Source organism: Pseudopipra pipra, chromosome 1 (assembly GCF_036250125.1).
Source record: "Pseudopipra pipra isolate bDixPip1 chromosome 1, bDixPip1.hap1, whole genome shotgun sequence".
NCBI classification, from domain to species: Eukaryota; Metazoa; Chordata; class Aves; order Passeriformes; family Pipridae; genus Pseudopipra; species Pseudopipra pipra.
The window spans coordinates 38,187,800-38,203,556 of NC_087549.1; the positions used below are offsets into that span (position 1 = coordinate 38,187,800).

The window sequence follows — 15,757 nt, forward strand, 5'->3', positions numbered from 1 at the left end:
TTTGGTACATAAAATTATTTGGGCTTGAAAAAAAAGATTTACTTTGTTAATAACTGGATGGTGAAGGTACATATAGATTCCTGTTAAAGATAGCAGTTTAGTAAGAATCAAGATTTGGCACTCATTGACTATCTTAAAAAAAAAAAAATCTTATGCTATCTGGTATCCAACATTGAATAAGTCCAGCATTTAGAAGGTTTAGCTTGAGGAAAGGTAATTTTCTGAATACAGGGATGAGAGAAGTCACTTGGCCCGGCACATTATTTATTTTGTTGTGTTGCTTCTTTCTTCTCCCTTTAAAAAAGGGAGAAGCATATGAATATGTCCAGCAAAGGCCAATGTTCTAGATCTGACACGCTGTTTAGATCTTCCCAGTTCTGTACTTGAGCATTACTTTTTGGGACCATGATGATGTTTGTTCAGTTTTGATCCAGAAAAAGTACAGACTATGCTTTTGATTAAGTTCACAAGCAAGAGCTTTTAATCCCGTTCCTCTTTGTTCCACATACCTTCTGGCTTGTAGGAGAGACTGTCCTCTGAGCCACATAAAGAGTAGCCACTGCTCAGCAGATTGCCCAAGAAGCAATCTTCTGTCCCTGCTGTGCCTGGCCAAGACCTCTGACCAAAGCTGAGAAACTACAGACTGTGGTATCTGGCTTAAATTGTTTCCTGCTCCATAGGAAAAATTGTTACCCAGAATCATTCCCTATTCTTGAAATCTGGACATTTTTTTTTTCCTGAAATAGTGAAAGGCCAAGACCTGGACGTAGAGAGCTTGTCTCTCTAGTTAATCATATATCTCTCTCATGATGACACCAAGCAAAAAATTATCTATTTAGCCAGACCCTTTATTTGTGACTGTTGCAATGATGCGGTTTTTACTTCCATGGTATTTGTTCTGCTTACAACTCAGAAAACTTGACTTCATGAGTAATGGTCCAAGATCCTATAATAGAGATAAACCTAAAAGACTGTAAAATGCACATTTCCTTTGAGCTTGTCATCTGAGTGCTAGCACCAGAATATTGAAGTCTTTCCATAGAACTCTATTTAGAAAAGTGCATAAAATCCTGAATGTCCAGCTTTAACTTCAATTTTCTATTCATAGTTGAAAGCAATAATTGAATAAGTCTTATGCTGCAAAAGCAGAACTAAATTTATTTTCCTTATCTCTTTGTTCTTAATTTAAATTGAAACACAACAGAATGATGTGTTATGGAATCCACATTACCCGTTCATGAAAAAATGGCTGCAAGTAGGTTTTTAAGCAAATTTTTCCAGGAGTTTGAGTTAGCATATCTTTGTTGCTCTTTGACTCATTTTGCCTATTCATTATCATCTATTAAGCACATTTTTAAAACTCCAGGCCAAAACCCCTTCTAACCTAGCACTGTACAAAAATAATAAAAGATAGTCCCCATTTAAAAAAAAAATAAAATTGGCAATCCAATTTTCTAGAATAAATTTAAACTTATTTTTTATTCCATTAGGGATATAATGTACAAAGTAATGATTACAAGACGTCTTAACTGACTAGATAGTCTGTATTTTAAAGGCCTAATTTTTCAGATACAGAGCATTAGTAACTGTTATGAAACCTATGTCTCTGATAGGAAAATTGGACTCTAAAAATATGAATTATTAATTTAGCATTTGGTATTTGGCATTGAAGAATCTTCAGAAATTCAAAAATAGTTAAATAAAGAAACAATAACGTCATTAGAGGACTACTTTATTGATAAATTATACTTGCTGAAATGGATTCAATTATCATAAAGCTGCTGGCTTTTATGTTTTGAAAGCTAATGCTTATTCTGAAATTTAAATAGAAATATGCTTCCAAATTATATTTCCTGAATTGGAACTCCTTTTAGTATTTAAACAGTAAACATAAATTAATCAGAAAGTAGAACATAATGTAGCTATTGAGAAAGAAGAATAGCCTCATGTTTTCATGCTAAAATGAAATCTTCTTTGTTCCTATTATCTGAGCCAGTTTTTTCTGAAATGCATGGAATTCTTGTTTCTTCCTGAAGATTGACCACAGAATTAATAAAGGTATAGAAGCTCAGTACAGTGATGACCTAAAGGCGGTATATGTATATCCAACCCTTAGCAACAAAATTTTGATAACCTGACGTATTAGACTGTAGCTTGAAAAGCTCTGTGCAATGACCACATATGTTTTTCAAACTGTGAAGAATTAGGAAAGTGTTGTTTGAGAAAATAGGATTGGAATGACAAAAAAAGGAAATGTTATTATGAACTAGATAATGGTGGATGCCTTACTGAAGTAAGGGAAAAGTTATGCTTAAAATGGATCACACTCTGATACTCTTATCATGAGAATATTGCAATTTATTAGATTAAAGCAGATACTTCCCCCTCATTTTACCATATTTTTGGGTCACATGCTGTAACTGTTCCCATTAATTTCTGTTTGTAAAAAGGGCGTTTTCAAACAATGCTGCTGTATGCCTGTGTTTTGTTTGTCCAAACCTATCCACACAGAGAAGTCTAGAAATTAAAGGGACTTCAGTGGTCATGGTGGGTTTTGTCATGGTTTCTTCTCAGATTCTGAAGTGGGTTACAATAATTACACATAATAAGAAGCTGTGACTGTGCACTTTCCTTCATTTTTCACTGTAAATGTTTTCTAAAACTGTTCAGATTAATAAATCTGTGAATGGAAAGCAGCTGTAGTCATAGCAGAGGGATTTTTTTTCAGTGGCTTCCAGTTACTCTCTCATGATCACAAACACTGTTTTCTCCTTAGTACTATACTTCTGTGCATCCTATTTTTATAGCTTATTTATGTACGTTTGCCCTTTGCACACATTTTTACTGCAAAGGGGAGATAAACAAAGACCAGGAAAGAGGGTTCAGTATGCTAAATGGTTGAGTCTGGCTTTCAGACAGAACACTGGTTTAAACTGGGTAAAAAGGCTATTTGGGTCATTTTCTGTCCTTAGATGAAAAAGGAAAGTAATTTTAAATCAGTACCAGATGTGCATGTACTAAATGAACCTTAAGTTTCTAATTGGAGTCCTAGTAAAGCTGTAATAGATGTGGCAAATTACAAACAAAATGTTCTTGTTTACGTTAGTGTAACTTTAAAACTTCAGCCAAACACCTTAATAGATGTTCTGTTATTCTAAAAATGGAATTGAATGTCTATTCAACATTCAACAAAATTAATCTCTGGTGTAACTTCAGTGACTTAACTGGAATCCTAGCAGGAATTAATTTGGCCTCCTGTGAACAGCTCAGTGTGCGTACTTGTGTATCTGTATGTGTTTCTGTGTGTTTATTTATGTGTTGCACTGGCCCCACAGCTGGAAGAAGGATGGATTCACATAGGGTACCCAAGACTTAACAACAAGAAGAAGCAGGTAAAACAACTGTTAGAGTGCTGTAACAGATGCTGTCTTTTCAGGCTGCATAATTCATACACAGTGATATTAGCTGCAACAGTTCAGCTCAATAGCAACACCTCATTATTTTATCCCTCAGTATTTATTCCTATGGTTGACGCTTCATGAAATTACTGCTAATGTGTTTATACAAGGGCAGATCTGACACAAGTGGGAAGAATTTAATTTCCCACTCATTCTTTCCTGCTGATGTGTCCTCTTCCCCTGGTAGAAGTGGCAAGTGTAAATAGTTAATTTGCTTCAATTATGAGCCTGTCCTGCTAAATTAGAAGCAGCAGGAATATGAAGAGCCAGAATTATACATATGAGGCAGCTGACAAATCCTCGGAGCTCACAAAATCAAATCATTTACTCCTCATTGGTGCTCAAAGACCCACTAGATAAAAGCTGCAGTTTATTCTTTAACATCTGATGGAACTTGGATTGCATGTTACCAATACTTACGTAAAAAGAAGTCCCTGTATGTTCGTGTGAATCTTTGTGATGCTGTTCCCATTTTCGCTATAACTCACAAGCTTTCAGAGGTTTCTATTTTGGTCACTGAAAATAACCCAAACTGATTTGGGCACGAAAAATAACAAAGCATGTTTTACAAGTTTCTTTTTTGACCACAGGGACATAGCAGGGACATTATCTACTTCTGGGATGAATCAAGTAGATCAGGAGGGGTTTTCGAAGTAATGCTGGCCAACATTTCACATCTCCAGAGCTTCTCTTATGATGTGAGACACCACAAGTCAGATCAAAGTGGATACAAGATCAGTGTTTCAATAGGTCTTGGCACCACCTGGCTTCTGGTGACACCTACCCTAGCTCCTCCTCCTTCCCAGGGTGTGATGCCATTCTCCAAGGAATAACTAACACATTTGTAAGACTATGATAATACCTTCAGTTTAGTAGATAAACGATCACAGAGGGTTTAGCTTTGTTTTATTTTTTAAAAGAGAATAGGAAGAGAAGGCACGTCTATGTGTGCACACTTCCAAAGTGAATTACAAGCAAAATGAATTCAGAAATAGGCACAATAGACAGCAACCTTGCATCTCCCCTCCCAGCTACCTGAACCAGCAAAGTTGCTTTTACCAGTGCTGCATTTTAGGTGTGTTTAGAAGATACACTGTTTTTCCTCATAAATTTCTGTGTTGAAATTGCACCTCTACCCTTTGAAGCTCTAGACGAGAGTGTCAAGAGTTTAAAACAACTGATCCTCGTCCTGGTGTATTCTTCTTCTCCCTTTCTCTGAAAGCATCATAGAATAGAATCATAGAATCATAGAATCGATTGGGTTGGAAAAGACCTCCGAGATCATCGAGTCCAACCCTTGGTCCAAATCCAGTCCATTTACTAGATCATGGCACTCAGTGCCACGTCCAATCTGCGTTTAAAAATCTCCAGGGATGGTGAATCCACCACCTCTCTGGGCAGCCCATTCCAATGCCTGATCACTCTCTCTGTAAAGAATTTTCTCCTGATATCCAACTTAAATTTCCCCTGGCGGAGCTTAAGCCCGTGTCCCCTTGTCCTATTGCTGAGTGCCTGAGAGAAGAGACCAACCCCCACCTGGCTAGAACTTCCCTTCAGGTAGTTATAGACGGTGATGAGGTCACCTCTGAGCCTCCTCTTCTCCAGGCTAAACAACCCCAGCTCCCTCAGCCTCTCCCCATAGGACTTATGCTCCAGTCCCTTCACCAGCCTTGTTGCTCTTCTCTGGACCCGCTCCAGCACCTCAATATCCTTTCTGAACTGAGGGGCCCAGAACTGAACACAATACTCAAGGTGTGGCCTCACCAACGCAGAGTACAGGGGAAGGATCACTTCCCTGCTCCTGCTGGCCACGCTATTTTTGATACAGGACAAGATCCCATTGGCCTTCTTGGCCACCTGGGCACACTGTTGGCTCATGTTGAGCTTCCTGTCAATTAGTACCCCCAGGTCCCTTTCTGCCTGGCTGCTCTTCAGCCACTCTTTGCCCAGCCTGTAGCACTGCATGGGGTTGTTGTGGCCAAAGTGCAGGACCCGGCACTTGGCTTTATTGAACTTCATCCCATTGGAATCAGCCCATCTCTCAAGTCTATCCAGATCCCTCTGCAGAGCCCTCCTGCCTTCCAGCAGGTCGACACTCCCTCCCAATTTAGTGTCATCAGCAAATTTGCTGATGATACACTCAATCCCCTCATCTAAATCATCTATAAAGATGTTAAACAGGACTGGGCCCAACACTGATCCCTGGGGAACACCACTGGTGACCGGCCGCCAGCTGGATGCAGCTCCATTCACCAGCACTCTCTGGGCCCGACCCTCCAGCCAGTTCCTAATCCAGGAGAGGGTATACTTGTCCAAGCCATGGGCTACCAGCTTTTCCAGGAGTATATTATGGGAGACAGTGTCAAAGGCCTTGCTGAAGTCTAGATAGACCACATCCACAGCCTTCCCCTCATCCACCAGGTGGGTCACCTGATCGTAAAAAGAGATCAGGTTGGTCAGACAGGACCTGCCCCTCCTAAACCCATGCTGGCTGGGTCTAATCCCTTGTCCATCCTGAAGGTACTGTGTGATTGCACTCAGGATGATCTGTTCCATAACCCTGCCAGGCACCGAGGTCAGGCTGACAGGCCTATAGTTGCCAGGGTCCTGCTTGCAGCCTTTTTTGTGGATTGGGGTGACATTCGCCAACCTCCAATCATTTGGGACCTTCCCAGAGAGCCAGGACTGTTGGAAGATGATGGAGAGCGGTTTGGCAAGCTCTTCTGCCAGCTCTCTCATCACCCTGGGATGGATCCCGTCTGGTCCCATAGACTTGTTGGGATCCAGCTGGCTCAGTAAGTCACTAACTACATCCTCCTGGAATACAGGAGGGCTATTCAGGTCTCTGTCTCTGTCTATCTGCTCTAGAGGCCAGTTGTCCTGAGGGCCACCTGTCTTACTGCTAAAAACTGAGGCAAAGTAGGTGTTAAGTACCTCAGCCTTCTCCTCATCTTTGTTAACTATATTTCCCTCAAAGTCCAACAGAGAACTGAGGTTTTCCTTGCCTCTCCTTTTGCTATTAATGTATTTATAAAAGGACTTTTTGTTATCCCTAACTGAATTAGCCAAATTAACTTCAAATTCCACTTTTCTTTCCCTAATTTTTTTCCTGCATGACCTAGCTCTCTTCGTAAATTCTTCATAAGTAACCAGCCCTTTTTTCCACAGTCTGTAAACTTTCTTTTTATCCCTGATTTCTTTTAGAACCTCCCTATTTAACCAAGCCGGCCATCTTCCCCTCCGGCTGGCCTTTCGGCACACTGGTATAGCCTGTTCCTGTGCGCTCAAAATTGCCTGCTTGAAGCATGTCCATCCCTCCTGGACCCCCCTGCCTTTAAGGGTTGTTTCCCAGGGTATGCCTTGAATTAGTTTTTTGAATAGGCCAAAATCTGCCCTCCGGAAGTCCAGAGTAGAGGTTTTAATGATGGCTCTCCTTACATCCCTGAGGATTGAGAATTCAATTATTTCGTGGTCACTTTGCCCCAGGCGGCCTCCAACCACTACATCATCCACCAGCCCCTCTCTGTTTGTAAACAGTAGGTCTAGTGGGGCCTTACCCCTGGTAGGCTCATTTACCAGTTGATGAAGGAAATTATCCTCTATACACTCCAGGAACCTCCTTGACTGCCTCTTCTCTGCAGTATGAAGCTCCCAGCAGATATCCGGCAGGTTAAAGTCACCCACAAGCACAAGGGCTTAATGAGCTGAAACACAAATGGGCCAAGAACAGGCATACATTCAGTGTTAATACAACTCATGTCTATATTCACATATGTAAATTTATATCTTCAGATTATGCTATCGCTCTGGCTTCTACAGGGCCCAGCCCTTGAAGTCCTTGACTTCTACTGGCTCCAGAGGAGAGCAGTGTCAGGCTCCCTGCTTGCAATGCAGTTTTGCTGCAGAACCTCTGTCACCTGACAACTCCCACTGCTACCCAGAGCTGAGCTGAGCTGAGCAGGACTGTGCTGAGCACTCGAGATGGGAGACCTTCCCCTCTGTCACAGAAAAATATAGAATTAATGTCACCATAGGAGTCACCTAGGTCACCATAGGAGCTGCCACATCTTACTCTGTGTAGGCTAATACAGACTATCCTCTGCTGGCCTCCTACCCAGCCTCCTGCCCAGCAGCTTGGTCTTCCTCCAGCCTCCTGGGAGACTTAAGTCACGGGGAACATCAGACACTCCAAGTCCTGGGTGGATTTCTAATATCGACTTGCAGCATACAACAGACACAGCTCCTAGGGAAATATTGCACAAGGACACCAAGTTAAGAAATATTGACTTTAACTCCACCTTCTTGTTGTACTTGCAAGCAACTGGGCAAAAAGGACCCTGGATTCCAAATATTGCCGTAACAATGTGCATAAATAATAGCCTTAATTTTATACTTATTCTTCTTCCACACCTTTTGTCCATACATTTGAGCTTGATAGGAACATGACTTTAAGTCATTTGCATACAAAACTGGATTTAGGCCCAATTATTATGCCTCCATTCAGGCTCACATCCTTGTTTTTTGAAAAAACAATACCAGCAAGTGGAAATAATCACCACATAAATCATATGTCTAATGTCACTTCTTTTGTACCCAATTTTCATTCAACATGCTTCTGATAAAGCGTACAGTCCTACTGCTGTAAGCTGCAAACATCAAGACTATAAGGTCAGATTTAGGCCTGGCACAAATGGCTGCAATTTTCAGTGATCTCCATTGAGTCTCACTGTTTGTACTAGACCTGAATTTGGCCTGTGATCTTTCCTTTACATGCCAGAAAGACTGAATTCTTTACCCTAAAGTTCTAATATGTCATCAGTATCTTTTTCATGCTCTGCAGTCAAAGAGACTGCTGAGCCGTATAGCTAGCCCTGGGCCTCTTTCTGTTACTGTATGTACCTAGATTAAGAATCAAATGGTAACATATTTCAGTATCCATTAAGCAATTCTGAGCATTTTTTTCCTGACTGCTGTGGGAATATCTTTCTCCATATTTTAGATGCGTGTGTGCAGCTCTAGGTACCTTTGCTGCAAAATCAGAAGATTAAAACTAGAGATATGTCTCCCACTTGGAAAAAAAAACAAGTTTTCTCTATGAGCCTAAGTATTTAGGGCCAGGAACTGTGGAATTTAATTCTGGATTGCAGCCTACTGTATTTTATCAGATGACATTCCTGTAACTGTAGCCCATGAAAGTGACACTCCCATGGGTTATAACACTGCAGAGACCAAGAATACAAAATTGGTCATGCTGCATTTTAATTTACTACTTTTGCATATACTGTTTTGGGGGGGCTCTGGAACACTTCCACCAAAACAAATGCGGGCACTTTTACATCATTTTAAAAAGACAAATATAACTTGCTTGCAAGTGTCAGCTCTAAGGACATATTCACAAGATAAACGGAAAACTCCCCCTTCTTTGTCATCCTCCTACCATCTATTTAGGCACAGCCAGGGAAGTAGCATGGTTCTTTGTAATGTGCTTTGTCAGCTAGGAGACACACAGATTTTGCAGACTTCCATGAGACACAAATTCTGAAAGTCTCTTTTTCTCCTAAAACCATCAGTCAGTTTAGTCCACAGTCTCCAAGTCTCTAGTATCATCTCTGCTATCAAAGGGGACTGTAGTCACAAGCAATAATCTTCCATTAGCAGCTGATACTCAAAACCAAGGACATGGTTGCAGGTGTTTGAGTGCCTGTTTGGCTCTTTTGATGACTGGGGGAAGAGAGATCTGTTCTCCTGAGGAACTAAGGGTGCAAGCCATGTGAGACAGGGTAGTAATCCTGCTGCCTAGTGTGTTGTGATGTATCGATAATCCTCCACAAGCAAGTTGAGAGGAAGTTCATTGGGAAAAAATGACTAACCAGAACAAAATCTTAAGACATTACAGGTGTATTTCAGCTATATATATCAGTGATGAGGTTCATATTATAGAACACATAGAAGAGCGCCAGAGACACAAAGCCTGCCTCAAGGAATTTATGATCCAAAAAGACAAGAACTAAACAGCAGTTAAAATACATAAAGCAAAACATGAACAGAAGTTGGCATCATAATACAGAAGTGCTGATGTTCTACTGTGGTTTTAATTTTGTAAATACAGTATTTGTGAGTGGTTGTCCTATAGCTCACCACCCTTGTATCTCCAACTGAAACTTTGGTACCAGGCTGTGAGAGCCCAGGACATTTGTTTTCCCTGGTGGCCTAATTCGAAATCTGTCTTATATATTTATATGCACAAAGTAGAGTTCTGTACTTGATCGTTTTGGAAAGTATCTTCTTCTGTATTTCTCCATGTTTTGCTAAACAGTGTAAGGGAACTTGAAGTTATCTTGGAAGTTCAATTAAATAAAAACTTGTGTATTCTGCTGTCTATATTTGCATTTGTGAAGCACAGTAAGAAAATAATGCCAGCAAGTTCCATTTATAGACTAATAATGTTGCCTTGGTGTTTTGGAGTTTATATAATATGCTGTAGAGAATAAAAATAAATTAAACTGACCCACCCTGCATATACAGAAATTATTATTTTTTTCTGCCAACATTCAATTTCCACAACTGGGACAATATAAAAAATAAAATATCGTGTAAGGAAACAAATCTGAATGGGCCTTTACTGCCTGAGTGACAATCAGTTGACATTCAATTATCATGTTAATTGAATTAAAGCAAGATAGAAATTACTTAATTCTATAACTATATGCTCCTGTCAAGTTACTTATTTAATAATTGTTGCTTGCTTGATGGAGGACAGGAAAATGACCTTATAAGAGATTTCTGAGATGGTAAAAGTAAAATTAAATATTCCCACTATACACTATAGATAAGAACAGAACCCTGCTTCTTCATACAGGAAAAATGTTAAATGTATTATTGGATATTATGTGTTTCATAATTTGGCACTATTTTAAGCATGAAACTCAAAAGAGCTTCTACTATTTTCTAGACCACACTCGAATGATGGTACAAGCCTTTTTCATCCCCAGAAGGGCTGCAAGGATGCAACTCTATTACACTTACTACAACACAAAACTATTTAAGCCTGAGGGCTAAAAATTCTCACAGCTGCATTAAAAAAAGACGTTGGGAGGAGCAGCTGACTCACTCATACCTGTTTGAGGTGCTGCAAGAAATGTTGAAGACACTCCCCACTTGTCCTGTCTTCATAAGCCCCCAGTACAAGTTCAGTCTAGAACCAAGTCAGGGAACTGGTACCCACTGCCAGGGCCAAATTCATTTGCTTTCAGAGAAAAGTACTGACAGCCAGACCTTGTTGCTACCCATATTACCAAATTGTTACTCCCAGACAAGCAGAACTTAGCCTAATGTTTAGTCTAAGCCAGTCAGAAGTTCCAAACCCAGCATGAGGATGATTAGCCTACTTGTATGCTGACCCAAAGAGTGAGCACCTTCAAAAGGACAATAGCATATAGACAGTGAGAGCTCAAGCTGTTGTCCTCAGAGGACATGCCAATGCCCTCAACAGGGGCAGAGTGGTGTGAGCTGATCACCCTCCAGACAAGCCATCCTGCAGGGACCATTCTTGCCAATGCAAAACATCAAAGTGGGCTGGGGTCATCTAAAACTTTTCACCCCTCAGTAAGGACATTTTCACTATAATGACCTTCTGTTACATCATTAAAATTTGTATTACCAGGGAAGACATGGTGTTCATGTGACTGTTATTCGATCACCAAAAGAGTCAAGAAAAGAGACCAAGTCAGTGTGTACACTGAACATGGTAGATGCATAGGTAGGAAATAATTAAATAACAACTGTGCAGTGATGCTTCTGTGAAGTAGTGATGTTTTAAATGGAGATTTACAGAATCGTTGTTAGCTTCATATTATTGAGTTAACCTTGTGCAATATGACTATTTGCGGGAAAAGTCAGGTCCCAGAGGAGTCTTTCAATTATGCTGTGACTGTAAGAGCACAGCAGGAGTGTCTGTTTTTTGTATTTGTGTAATGCAAAATAAAACCCAGTGTGGAAGCAGTAGATACATGATCTTTTGAAGAACATTATTCTGTGTAAAATTCTTTGTTCAGCTGTTTTTTAAGTTGGCTGTCAGAATGATAGAGACATTGTAATATACAAAGCAGTATAACTTAGTCTTTGTTCTGTAGGTCAAGCTGAATTCATTTCAGCAGCTAGGAACAGACTGTTGACTAATTTTTTATTCATTTTAAAAACAAACAGTAATTCCCCTAATAATCACAAGCAATTACAACTTAAAAAGCAAATTGCTACTTTTTCATTTTTTTTCAGAACAATAGGAGATCAGCAAACACTATATATTTATCTTAATCTGGAGAAATTACAAGGGTGCAAAGATACATTTGCACAACTAAAACCAATTTTTTTTCCCTCTCTGACTTTATATGTACAATTTGAGAAGCCTAAGACTTCTCTGTTTCCATTATGATCTTTTGCTTCCCGGGGAAGCAGCCTTTGAGTTTTGCCAGCCCATATCTGAGTTTTATTCTGTGTCTGAAAGCAAAGCCTCAGTGAAACAAAAAATTGTTTCATGAACACATTCTTTATAAAAATGGTGTTGTACTGGATTGTTCCAGCTGACACTAACACTCTCACTTTGTAGTCTGCAACTGTATTGTCCTCTGTGTGTACACTGTGCTGTCAGGTCCTCTCCATTACAGTACTGCTAGTTTTACTGGGGAAGATCAAAAGAGAACACTTTAGAGTTTCATAAAATTTATCTTTCTGGGAAGAAGATGTTCATGTGTGTTTTTAGCTATGGAATTCAGCTCCAAAATTGTCCACCAAAATAGCTTTGCCTGTCTTTTAGTTTTGAATCAATAGCCCAGTAAACTAAGTAGTATGGAATGGGAGGGGGAAGGTGGATAGTCTTTACTCTCTTATGGAGGCTTTCTGCAGGTGGCCAGGTTGTGCATTTGGCTAGAGAACTGGACAGCAGAAACATTACAGAAATATTATACAAAATATTGTATAATATTATGAATCCCAAATGCCCATCCACACACAAATAAAACTCAGGAATATGACTTCAAAATTGTGAAATATAACAGCAATTAAAAAGTACATTTTCTTTCCCTTTATTTGTCTCCTCACTTTTAAACCCTTAGATGTTTTTTAAGCTTTTCCTTTCAACAAAGGAGTCAGTCCTACTTAGTCACATGAAGCCAAGATGCATGCATGACCCCTATATCTGCCCTTTTAGGAAGAAAAAACCAAAACATGAAGTAGTGAGAAACTCATGGCAATATTTGCAAAGAGAATTGCTGACTTGTTGCTGAATCTGTCATTGGCGTGACTAACAGCAAGTTAGCTAGGCTCCATGGCTCAGAAGCTGGTTCTTCTGAGAACTTTCAAACTTAAATATCTACATATGCTTCTCTAACATCATGTTACTGTAGTGCCACGAGGTCCTGCCTAACCCCTAAACCTGCAGATAGTCTTTGATCTTGAAATCTGGGCAAAATTGAAGCGATTCTCCAAGGTCTTTAATCTATTATGAGATTGTGCACATGCCACATTTAAAATAATTTGGTGAGTTGAGAGAAATGTACAGAAATAGATACATGCTCCTGAGAAGTTAATTAGACCGATATGAGATCAAGAGTGGGATAACGACTAACATTTATTATCCTTAGCAGCTCCATGAAGCTTCTTTGACTGCCCCCAACAGTTTACCCAGGGAAGAGAAAAAGCCTCTTGGCTGATCTGTGTGGTGTTGTCATCTCCTCCTTCATTTAGCTCAAATGTCTTTCTGCACATTCTCATCTTCCCCAGAGGGTTTTAACTGATCTCACAAGTGGGAGCCAGTGAAGAGGCCCACACTTACTGTCCCCCATCCCTAAAGGTCCCATTTGAAAGTACGCCCCACACTTTACTTGGAACAATTAAACCTGAGATACTATGAGGAATATTGTTTCTTCAGTACTGCTGGGTAGTTAAAGGGTGTTTCAGAATTGGAACAATATTTTCTTTGAAATATTTGATGTTTATTATTTCACTCTTTAAACAATATGAGAAGGAAAGCCTGTTTACTTAGAAAGACATTATGAAGATGCATGAGACACACCGATGATATATAAAAACAAAACCAGATTAATTTACCAATGTGACACTCTTTGTTTTTAGGTATACAAAAAGAAAACTGAAGCTGCCAAGAAGGAATATCTGAAGCAGTTAGCTGCCTACAGAGCAAGCCTTGTATCCAAGGTAACACAAAATGTATATACGTACACTCATATATATAGTGACATATTGCAAACTATTTTCAGCATTTATCTGGTGCTGAGCACCATAGTATTTAGTGCAAATAGCCTTGTTTGTTATCAACTTAACCTTAGGTTTAAGTTGCAAATGCTAAATAAACACAGTCATCTCTCCATGGAAAGATATCCTTTCCCTTCTGGTCATTAAGACAGCACTTCTTTAGTTTTGGAGAAATATCCCAGTTCAAAAGAAGAAGGAGATAGTGGTAAACAGACCTCAATATAACAAACATGCCATGCCAGGCAGTCACCATGCTACTTATAAGGGAAAAAAATATATCTTACACAACATGCCTGGGTTTGGTTTTGTCGGGGTTTTTAAGTACTGATTTTTACCTTGCAATCACAATACAGAAAAATTCAAGCTCAACTGACATTGCAAATTTTTGTAAGAAAATGTGAATTTACATTTTACATCCAGCAAGCCATTTGTATGAGCACAGCATAGGTCACCATTAGGACAATGATGGAATGTTCTTTACTGGAACACACCAGTGTATCCCAGGTAAACAGCTAGTAGCAGTTTTCTAAATTGATTTATTCACTCATTCTTAATACCCATAATTTTTCAGTAGACTCTTTAAGATTTGTAAAATGTTTTTAAATATGCAGAAGAATGTGAAATTACTGCACTGTGTCAATGAGAAAAATCAGTTAAGCAACTATTGAATCATACCAGTTAGAATCACTTGGTTTGGGTCTATCAAGACGAATATTTTGTTCTTAAGAAAACCAATAAAGAAAACCAATTTTAGAGGCAAAGATCACAGTAAGGACTGTCATATAGGACATGAGCAGAACTTTTTTGTTAGTTTCAAATTTTTTTTGGGTCGTACACAATACTTCTCTGTATATTATATTAATTTGAACAGGGAATCACTATATGATTAGCCATACAAAGACCTTTCATGCATCTTTCTACATTACCTTAGTATTTGCTCAGTGTTTGTTCTAAATTTAAAAGTCTGAAATACGGGTGTCACCTTACTAATTTTTGGGGGTTGTGTCTTACGCATTTTAATTTTTTACCTACCATCATAAATACCGTGCATTTAGTTAAAGTGATTTACAGGGTACCTTTAATTTCTGTATTAAGATTGTTTGGTTCCAGAAATACTCATTGCCTTCAGAAAGAATACCATGTGCACAAGCAAATCTTTTTGAAATAGCTTGCTTATTGGCAAAAGATGGGTCTAAAAAGTTCAAAACATTCCAATAGTTTTCTAAGAAATGCATGAAGGCAACTTTTCACTTGAGAAAATGATTTAGATGTCATTATTCAGCACATCATGGACTGTTTACGTTACACTCTAAGTAGCTTAATTTTGAAATGTCACATATACAGAAGGAGATTTTTTTAGTTTGGTTTGGTTTTTTAAGAGAAAAAAGTATATTATGGTGTTTTCTGAGGTTTATTTTTAGAAAAAAAATTGGAAGATTGTTAATTAGTTCAGCGCATGAATCGATTTGTGCAAATATTTAAATTTGTTGTTAGTCAGAAAAGCACTGAAGCATTTTCTTAACTTTTCAGCAGTTATTTAAATTCTGCCCATAATTTAATGTTTTCCTCTAGTGTGGAAAGTATAAAAATATAAACTTAATGAAGCTGAGTACTGATTGCTTACTCTCATGAACACACTCAGTGAATCTAACAGAGCTGGCATGTAACTAAAGCAAGTCCATTTTGAAATAAGGATGCAAAATACCCACTTGTAATATAATATCAGTATATTCTACATTATCATTATTAAATATTTATGTGGCACCAGAAGAGTTGTAGTTCTTTAGACAAGCCTGTAAGCATGATGAAGTATATATAATACATTATTAAGATTGTTTGGAGTCTACATGGTCTTTTATGCCCATGTGTTATATTATTATCCATAAAAGCTACTTTTAGACAATATTATTAAGATTCCAAGACCTCAATCTCAAAAGCTTAGACATGCCAAAAGTAACATACCTTTACCAAAAATGCTTTAATAGAATATTAACGATTTGCTCACATTATATGTTTTATACTTTATACCTCAC

General features: G+C 38.8%; 1 protein-coding gene across 3 annotated transcripts in view; it reads left to right on the forward strand.

Annotated features, from left to right (window-relative positions):
* TOX (thymocyte selection associated high mobility group box) overlaps positions 1 to 15,757 on the forward strand; it is a 225,634-nt gene that overhangs the window by 185,956 nt on the left and 23,921 nt on the right. For all 3 annotated transcript variants that reach the window (XM_064652387.1, XM_064652376.1, XM_064652397.1), the window contains one exon: positions 13,587 to 13,667. In XM_064652387.1, the coding sequence (XP_064508457.1) occupies positions 13,587 to 13,667 (81 nt within the window). The remainder of the gene's footprint in view (positions 1 to 13,586; positions 13,668 to 15,757) is intronic.